The following is a 10,815-nucleotide window of genomic DNA, read 5'->3' as shown; positions in this document are numbered from 1 at the left end:
CGTGTGGGGTCCATGTTTTGTGAATGTAATAATGATACCATCAGGGTAGATTATTGCAAACGCTGAACACACCACTAATAAGAAAGAAACACAGCACATGATATAGAAATAAGCAGTTTCTTCACAACAAAGTGTTATATTCTCCAAAGTAATGTCAAAAAAGGACAAAAGGAAAAGAATGAAGCTGCATTTCAAAAGGTTTTGCTCGTTTCACAATTGTGGAGGTTGAGAACCGTGTCGAGTGTGTGAGTCTTTTACAATCTATTTACACAAAAATCAGGTCCATGATTCTCCATCCAGCAAACCGTGACATGAGCGCATCAGTCGGAAAGCTTGAATTCGCTGTGAATCTAGCGGAGAGAACGAGCGTGAAAGGCAGTGACCGGGGCGAAGTCTCGTAAACCTGGAAATGTAAAGAGTCAGAAGTCTGCTGAAGCTCTTAAGAGCGAGTCGCCGCCGGCAGAGGCTTCGCTTTCTTCACCTCCACTGCAGGAACCAGCATCTGTCGACCCATTCACGCCATTCAATCGTGAACGGATCGCATTTGGATTCTTCATTGCGGATCAGTTTAAAAGTATTAGACCTGAAACAGACTCTACACAAGATCGATTTCATGCATCATTACATTCAGAAATGTGTCCAAATGCAATGCACGATGTTGTAGAAGGACATTAGAGTAAGTCATCTTCTTCTATGGTCAACTACAGGAGAGAACTGATATGTTTATATCATATTCTGAATGGAATACTAAATAGAGATCAATTCATATTGTTTTGTCATTTTATTGATATTTCATGTCTTATTTAAAAATGTTTGAATATTTATTTCTTATTATCAAAAAGAACAATGAATAATCATTAGACTACAAAATGCATTGTGATTTTTAAAAATATATATTTTTGCATATAGCATATTTTGCAAAGGTATTTTGCATCAGTTACCTGAATGGAGTTCAACTGATATTTATTATTTTTTATTAACTGTCTGACAACTAAATCAATATTTATTATTTAAATATTATATCATCATTGTCAAAAAGCAGTAACAACAACCAGACCACAATAAAAATAAAATAATTAATAAAAGATTGATAATGCATTTTATTTACAGCATATAGCATTGCATTTATGTAAAGCTGTTTGCATGTTTATATCAGTCACCTGAATGAAATACTAAGTAGAAATCAACTGATATTGTTTTCTGATATTAATTATTTTTAAGTACCTGATAACTGAAGCAACATTTGATTATTTAAATATTAAAATGGTAAAAAAAAAAACAGAAATTAAATAAGCAATCATTAAACTACAACAAACAAAACATAAAATGCATTATGCATATTTTATTAATTATTTTAATTTATGGCATATAGCATTATATTTATGCAATGATAATTTGCAACTGTTGCCTTTTTTGATATTAATTATTTTATGAAGTGTCTGATAATTGAAGCAAAATTTATTTAAATATTTAATTATTCTCAGACTATCAAAAGCAGAAATAAAACAATCATTAGAGTACAATAAAAATTAATATAATATTAATATTTTATTTTATTATACCATATTTATGCAAAGTCTAGATAGTTGCAAATATATTTTATTTTTGTTTGGTGGGACTGTTATCCTACCATGCATTTATTAACACCAAAATTGTGTTAATTTTCTTGCGTCATGACGGCTACGTGTTTGAGTACTTGCGTAGAGTCTGTTTCCTTGAGGCCTTGAGGTTTTTTTTGACATTAAACATATCTGGCACTGATGAACAAAGTTGTACAGTGATGACGAGACAAACAACAGTAATAATAATAATAACAATAACAATAATATTAATAATAACAATACAAACTATCCACAACTTTAAAAAACAAACGAGTCTCATGCTGCGCTGTGAAAAACAAAAGTCCGTCCGTCAAGTCCAATCAGAATCCACCTCGTTCAGCTGCCCTCCTCCCAGGGCCGGATTTACCTCTTATCGTGACATAGGCAAAACTAATTTTTGGGCCCCCCTTGCCTATTAATATTAATTAATATTATTTCAAGACGTTTGTCATGTTTTCGTCGTGCGTGAAATCTCGTGCGTGTTGAATTCATTTCTTACACATCTCATCCCAAACCTTTCCAAAATGTAATGTTAGAGCTAATAACAGAGGCTTGAGCCATTGATATGCAGTCTAATGCAGTTATTAAAGAGAGAGAGAGAGAGATTAAGCGTGTGTAAAAACCTGCATCTGTGCGTCTCTCAGCAGTGTTCAGCAGCAACGTTTAATAACAGTGAATCTGTAAGTTGAACTGCTTCAAGAACCTTGCTACTGAGAAATGTCATGTAGCTTTTCAGCTGCTAAACTATTCCTAAATTCACGGGGCATCGCTGACGACAAGTTTCTGTACATGTATCTGCATGTGAGCACGAGTGTGTGTCTGTACTGCGACAGCGTGATTTCCGTAGATAAAAAAGGTGGAAAACATGGAAATAGTTTGTCATTTTTATCCTATTGTTTGTTATTTATTTGCTCAATGTCTTCTGGGGTTTTGGTTCTTTTACTGTTGTAGATAAACCATAGTATAACAAAAATATTATATGTGACCCTGGAGCACAAAAGCAGTCATAAGTAGCACAGGTATATTTGTGCATATTATGGGTCAAAATTATTGATTTTTCTTTTATTTCCTACCGTAAATATATCAAAACTTCATTTTTTATTAGTCTGATTAGTACTTAATTTGGACAACTTTAAAGGTGATTTTCTCAATATTTAGATTTTTTTGCTCCCTCAGATTCCAGATTTTCAAATAGTTGTATCTCAGACAAATATTGTCCGATCCTAACAAACCATACATCAATGGAAAGCGTTTTTATGATGATGCATAAATCTCAATTTCACAAAATTGACCGTTATGACTGGTTTTGTGGTCCAGGGTCACATTCGTCGTCTGGGGTTTAGGTTCTTTTACTGTTGTAGATAGCCCATCGTATAACAAAAATATCATATATCTCTTCACTGTGTTTGGACCCCCCTGGACAAGCAAGGATAGGCCCGTGCCTAGACTGCCTATGTGTAAATCCGGCCCTGCCTCCTCCTATTGGTCAAGCAAGCATCAATACGGCCTCCAGACGGCTTCCACCGACAGGCTGGTTGGTGAACTGCTGTGGCTTCCCTCAGCCTCCACCAGCACCTCGCTCTGATTGGGCAGCGAGGGGTGCAGGAGGGCGGAGCCTGTGGAGGCGTTGGTGCAGGGCGGTAAGATGCGCGGGGGCGAGCGCTCTCCTCCCCCTCCTCCGGCCGGCATCATGGAGAACTGGTAGGATCCGGCGGCGCTGCTGTAGTACAGGTGATACGGGGACGAGCCGGGCTGGAAGGGGCCGGCCTGAGCCTGCGATGAGCCCGCGGGGTACGCCGGGGGTAAGTACGTGTGATAGCGGCCCGCCGGGCTGCTCATGGCCGACATGCCGATGCCGATGGCACTGGTGACGGGCGTGGGTGTGTATGTGAACGCTCCGGTGGGGTACGGCACGCGCGGGTCCGAGAAACGGCCGTCTGGGAGCGAGGGCAGCGACGGGAAGGAACGCTCCAGACCCACGCGAGGGTCAGTGAATGCCGTCAGATCTGGACCTGCAGGAACACAAAACACTCGATTGGTTATATAGTTAAAAAAAACTCCTTTGGACAGTTAAAGTGTTAGTTATTAGAAAACACTATCCCTGAACTATCCCTTTAAAGACAGGCCCAAATGAGTCAGTAGTCGTCATTTAGTAAGATTTCAGAGCTGAAAATGAATGAGAAATGTTCATATTGAGATCTCTGAGTTTCGGCTGTAGATTTTGGAGCTCAGTTTGAGACACTGTCTTTTTGTCATATATATATACAAAACTATTATAGTATATAAACAATACTAAAATAACACGGTTGTAAATTTTGGTCGAATGGAAATTTAAGGAAATTTAATCTAATGGTGAACCTTTGATTTAGTTATGTAATTATTAATTATGTTAATTTATGGCATATACTGTTCTTTTGCATGTTTATATCAGCTACCTGAATGGAATACTAATTAGAGATCAAATAATGTTGTTTTCTAATATTAATAATTTATTAATTTATTAATCAGACACTTAATTTTATTAAGAGTTTGATAACTGAAGCAATATTTATTTAATTATTTAAATACTTATTTAATATCAAAAGCAGAAATAAAACACAATCATTGGAGTACAAGAAAAAAAAAAAATATATATATATTTTTAAGTATTATTTCGATTTATCAAACCCTTCACAAAAAGTACCAAATAAGTGTCCCTGCAGCACGGTGGAACTCACAGTGAATAGCGCTGCGGCTGGGGGAGATGGGTGTGGTGGGGTGAACCGCTGGGGTGGAGATGGGACCCAGGTAAGGGTACGACTGCTCATACGACCAGGACGGAGACGTCTGCATCTGCCTAGAATCTGAAAACAAACATTCATATTCAGTAAATTACTTTATGACCGTTCCATTTCACTAGCAAATCCAAGAAATACACTCTCAAAAATACAGAAATGTTATTAATGGCTACTGAGAACACAGATACACACACACACACACACACACACACACACACACGTACGTTTTATGCATTACAGTTTTTCCGTCCAGTAAACTCACATGTTCACATCCCTTAAAAACAGTGCACTATGGTATTTACGCTATTGTTCAAAAGTCCCTTCTGCTCACCAAGGCTGCATTTATTTGATCAAAAATACAGTAAAATAGCTGTTTTCTACAAGAATGTATGTTACAAAATAATTTATTTCTGTGATCAAAGCTGAATTTTCAGCATCATTACTCCAGTCTTCAGTGTCACATGATCTTCAGAAATCATTCTAATATGCTGATTTGCTGCTCAAGAAACATTTCTGATTATTATCAATGTTGAAAACACTTGTGCTGCCCAATATTTTTGTGGAAACCGTGATGCAATTTATTTTTCAGGATTCACAGATGAATAGAATGTTCAAAAGAACAATGTTTATTTGAAATAGAAATCTTTTGTAACATAATGAATGTCTTCACTGTAACTTTTGATCAAGTTAATGCATCCTTGCAGAATAAAAGTATTAATTTCTTTAAAAAGCTTTTGAATGGCAGGGTACATACCAATCAACATCAGTGGAGTATTAAAAAAGGATCTCTAATAAAGACAAACACGAGGACACTGAATAATGGAGTGAGAGGAGCAGGAGGAGGAGAAGACATTCTCTCAGAATGAGTCTCTCTCTCTCTCTCTCCCCTCGGTCTAATAAACGCTCGCCGATCGCCTGCAGACTTCCAGACAGAAGGGGAGGGAGAGCCATCAGAGAGGAAGCAAATTATGCACAGCGGCCAGAGAGTGTGCGGCCCGTTTCAAGTGCAGCCAGAGCGCGGCCCGCTGCCAGGCCCCCCAGAAACTCCCTCTTTTCCTGCCTCCCTCCCCAGGCTCGGGGCTTGTGATCTGGAGCAGGAGTCACACATGGCTGGGTGGGTGGCTGGAGGCGGATTCGGCATCCGGTACGAGCGGGACTCATTTTTTACTGGGCTCACACACACACACACACACACACACACACACACACACACACACAGCTACTACAAATGGAGACGGGGAAATACACACCAAATATAAGCTACATACAAATCAGTGCTGTTATTGTTAACTAATATTAAAACTACTAAAAATAAAAGAATCGAAATGAAGCTTAAACAGCTTAACTGTAGCATATATAAAGCTTTCAAAAATAAATACAAATAAAATAAAACTTTTTTTTTTAAAACAAACAAAAATTGGAAATATTGTCTTGACAACTGAAATAAACTAGGTTTAAGTTGAAGTACTAAAATTACTAAAAGTAAATGAATATTTAAAACTAAATAAATATAAAGTTATAAAAATAAATATATATTAGTGCTGAGCAAGTTTTTGTGTACATACTATGTGTGTGTGTGCTGTGTATATTTATTATGTATATATAAATACACACACATGCATTTATATATATTTACGAAAAATATGTTATGTTAAATATATTTATATATAATATAAATTATATGAATATAAATATATACATGTAAATATTTTCTAAATATATACTATGTGTGTGTGTCTTTATATATAGTTACATAATAAATATACACAATACACACACATATATTATATAAACAAAACTTTCATTTTGGATGCGATTAATCATTGCCCAGCACTAATACATATAAATATATATAAAACATTAAAATACTAAAACTTAAACTAAAATGAAAATTTAAAATATAAAAATAAATTATACATCAAAACATTAATAAAGCTAAAAAAATAATAATAAAATAAAAATATTAGATGACACGGTAACTGGAAATATAAAAAATATATATATTTAAAAAAATGATATATTAATAACTAATATAAAAGGTATATATATAAATAGTACTAAAATAAAAGGAACCTGTCCGTATGAATCTATTTACGCTATAATCCAGTTTTACAATAGGTTTGTCTGAAAACAGACTGATATTTAAATCTCCCTAGCCTCTTAATTATGTATTTAAATTTGTTTCTTTGAAGATGCATTATGCATTTAGCTCTACTAAACGCTTTCTGTCATCCATGGAAAAATGAACAGCATACTGTACGGGTTAAGAAAATAATAATTTCTAGGTGGGAAGTGAGAAGAGTCGACTTGGGAAAGTGCTCCTTTCCCAGACACAGGAAACACATCTTTTAGAAGTGGTTTTGAAATCATTTTCCTGAGAAGAATTCATTGCGATCCTCTGAGGTTCGATTTGTGGGAATGATCAAAGTCTCAGTTATCAGACAGCAGACTTTCCAGCTTCCAAAAACCCGTTCAGCCAGTTCCATTCACTCCGATCCATCTAATTTTGGAAAACTACTTGGAAAAAATCAAAGCATCTGAGGTGAGGACATTCAAGAAGTTTGGCTGTGAGTTTGTTAATGTCACATTGAGACCAAAAAATAAATAAATACAAATACAGCAGTGGCCGTTACACCAAATGTTTCCAAATAGATAGTTTTAAAAACATATTTGTTAATTGAAATAAAGCTGATATACATTAGCTTTATTTCAATTCACAAAAATATTTCTTAATGCTAAAACTGGTATTAAACACACAGACAGACACACACACACACACACACACACAGGCAGACAGACACACACACACACACACACAGTGTATGTATGTATGTATATATATAAGAATAAAAGCTTAAACTAAAATAAAATTAGAAACGTAACTGAAAAAAAAAAAAAAAACTACAGCTAAAACTGAAATGAAAATAAAATTACATAGGCTATATTTAAAAATGCTAACAAAAATATACTAATAAGACTAATAAAAAAACATAAAAATACTAAAAGAATTTAATTAAAATATAATAAAAAATATATGTGACTCTGGAGCACAAAAGCAGTCATAAGTCGCACGGGTATATTTGTAGCAATAGCCAACAATACATTGTATGGGTCAAAATTATCCATTTTTCTTTTATGCCAAAAATCATTAGGATATTAAGTAAAGATCATGTTCCGTGAAGATATTTTGTAAATTATAATCATATCCTATCATAAATATATCAAAACTTCATTTTTGATTAGTAATATGCATTGCTAAGAACTTCATTTGAACAACTTGAACAGGTATTTTTTCTCAATATTTAGATTTTTTTGCACCCTCAGATTCCAGATTTTCAAATAGTTGTATCTCAGCCAAATATTGTCCGATCATAAACCATACATCAATGGAAAGCTGATTTATTCAGATGATGCATAAATCTCAATTTCAAAAAATTGACCCTTATGACTGGTTTTGTGGTCCAGGGTCACATATAAGCAGTAACTAAAATTAGAAATTTTAACTAAAACCGAAAAAAAGAAAAGAAACAAAAGCACATAAAAATACTAAAAAATAAACTAAAATATAAGAAAAATATAAACAGTTTCCAAACTTTCCTAATCTAAGCACACTCTAGGTCGACCCTGAAACCTCCACAAATAAGAGCTACAAAAGCAGATGCACATCCTCAAATCTACACGCTGCAGATCTCGTCCGAACACGCCAGCACACTAACAAACACGGACACATCGGGCCCATGCGAACAGCTGCTTCTGATTTTCATGGTATGAAAAGAGAAGTAGCAAAGAAGGAGAGAGAAAGAGAGCTCTTGAATGACTTAATAACGGTTTCCGCTGGCCGTAATCCCGCTGCTATTTCTGGCCGGCGGATCAGAGGGAAGCACGAGGCAGGAAACATGCAGTCCGGCCCGGCGCAGGCCTTTCATCACTCCATCATCAGCTCGTCCGACGTTTCTTAGGAAATCAAAACGGTCTCCAATGAGTCACTAGTTGTCATGCAGAGCTGTAAAATGATTTTTTAAACGACTTTTAAATGCAGACTTTGGTGCTTTAGGAAGACTGGTAAACAGCCCACCATCTAGACCAGCACTAAAATCATTTTGTTTCATTTAATGGCCTTATTTCCATGAATAAAATCAAACAGCGCTAGATTTGGTTGCGCTTTGAATGAGGGATTTTCACACAAGCCTGCTTCCTGCCAAACTCGTCTCACTTCCTCTTTTCTGCGTTCTGCTTCCTCCTCTTTACGCATTTGCAAGGTGCTCGTCTTTCTGTCGTTCTCTCTCACACACACCTTTCTCCCATCTGCACCCATGAAGGGGAAGAGAAACTGAGAGGATCTGAGTATTTCGGAGTGGGAGGTCTGTGTTTACAGATTGGGAAATGTTTTAAACAACGCATGAAAAGCAGAAGTGCTGCTGAGGCCAAACTTAGAGCTGTAATCAGTCGATTTCTCAGAAGACGGCTCTGAATATATACACTACTGTTCTAAAGACTGAAAGGAATTATTGCTTTTATTAATCAAGGATGCATTAAACTGATCCAAAGTGACAGTAAAGACATTTATAATGTTACAAAAGATTTCTGTTTCAAATAAATGCCGTTCTTTTGAACTTTCTATTCATCTTTGAATCCTGAAAAATAAATTGCATCACGGTTTCCACAAAAATATTGTGCAGCACAACTGTTTTCAACATTGATAATAATCAGAAATGCTTCTTGAGCAGAAAATCAGAATGATTTCTGAAGATCATGTGAGTAATGATGCTGAAAATTCAGCTTTGATCACAGAAATAAATTACAGTTTAACAGATATTCACATAGAAAACAGCTGTTTTAAATCACAATAATATTTACTATTTTTCCTGTATTTTTGATCAAATAAAACGCAGCCTTAGTGAGCAGAAGAGACGCTGCACTCCATCTAGCTGTTTTCAATGCAAAATACTCATTCTGTGTGAATGCCGCTTATTCATAACTGAAAGCATAATCAAATTACCCAAAATATTTAATAAATGAATATGCTTCACACAAGGCATCACACTTCTGAATGGCATAAATCTGCAGGAATAATGTGTATGCTGTAATGCTCCAGTGTTCAGACTGTGTGAAATGTCACTGCACTGCTTTAATGGAAGCAAATGTGTAATTCAAACATGCTTCTGTACAAATGTTTAAGTCTGGCTTCTCTGTAGTATGAAACAAAAGAAACGATGAAAGAGCAAAGACACATTTGTGGCCCCCACGAGGCTTTTGCTGATTGTAAACTTTCCCTTCCACTGCATGTGTGTGTGTGTGTGTGTGTGTGTGTGTGTGTGGTGGCACGCTCTGGCATGCTTGTCTAAGCTCCAATCAAAGGAGGCCTTGTTCACTGTATTTGTTATGTCTGAACGTCCGATGATGTGTGATGTGTCCCCACTTCCCCCCGTCACCTGCCAGGAACAAGCAGAACCAAAAACAACGTGCCGCACACACACACGCACACACACACACACACACACACACACACACACACGTACATTGGTATTTGTGGTTTACGGGGACTCTCCATAGGCATAATGGTTTTTATACCGTACAAACTGTATGTGCTATTGCCCTACACCAACCCTACACCTTACAGGAAGCTTTCTACATTTTTAGATTTTCAAAAACACACCATTTAGTATGTTTTTTAAGCTTTTTGAATTACAGGGACATAGGCAGTGTCCTCATAAACCACCTTCAAATTGTAATACCTCTGTCATACCCATGTCATTAAAGAAATTTCCCCGTAAACCACAAATACCAACCCACACACACACACACACACTTCCTTTCACTATCCCTGAACTATTACACACTAATGCAAAAGCACAACTTGAGCATTTGCAGGAAATTCTGATTGATTTTATGAAATGTTCCTATTCCAGCAAAGCAATTAATATGATTTTACTACTGACTCTAATGAGGTCAGTGATGCCTAGAATTATCTATAGAGGGATTATGAGGGTGAAGGACTATGAAATGAAATTAAACGAATAGAATAGAATAGTATAGAATAGAATAGAATAGAATAGTTGGGTTTCCCAAACTGGGGTTTGTGAGGGAACTATAGAAAGTTTTCTATTTTCTATTTATTTTCTTTTTCTATTTTTGATTTATGTTCATTTCTAATTTATATTCTCACTTACTGTATATAAAATGTTCTTAAATAATAAATAAATAAATAAAACTTACCCAGGAAATTAAAAAAAAGTTTGGGAATCCCTGGAATAGAAATAAATGGAACTGAAGAACACAATCAAACAGAAAATACTGGACTGTATCTTTAATAATGATTCTAATGGGTCTTTAGTAAAATCCTCTACAATATAATAGAATAAAATAGAATAGAATAGAGTAGTCTGCCCTCAGTAGAAGAGTAGAACACAGAATAGAGTAGGACAGAAAAAACAAAA

At 35.7% G+C, this 10,815-nt stretch overlaps 1 protein-coding gene across 14 annotated transcripts in view; it reads right to left on the bottom strand.

The window, feature by feature from the left end:
* Positions 1-103: 103 nt before the first annotated feature.
* The window catches only part of runx1 (RUNX family transcription factor 1), a 121,655-nt gene continuing 110,943 nt past the window's right edge, over positions 104-10,815 (bottom strand). For all 14 annotated transcript variants that reach the window (XM_058761080.1, XM_058761153.1, XM_058761351.1 and 11 more), the window contains 2 exons: positions 4,319-4,444; positions 104-3,613 (listed from right to left, as the gene is read on the bottom strand). In XM_058761080.1, coding sequence (XP_058617063.1) covers positions 3,099-3,613; positions 4,319-4,444 — 641 coding nt within the window. In that variant the 3' untranslated portion in view covers positions 104-3,098. The remainder of the gene's footprint in view (positions 3,614-4,318; positions 4,445-10,815) is intronic.

This window comes from Onychostoma macrolepis, chromosome 01 (genome assembly GCF_012432095.1).
Source record: "Onychostoma macrolepis isolate SWU-2019 chromosome 01, ASM1243209v1, whole genome shotgun sequence".
Classification (NCBI taxonomy): Eukaryota; Metazoa; Chordata; class Actinopteri; order Cypriniformes; family Cyprinidae; genus Onychostoma; species Onychostoma macrolepis.
The sequence above is the reverse complement of the archived record's forward strand: the minus strand, read 5'-3'. Positions and strand labels throughout refer to the sequence as shown.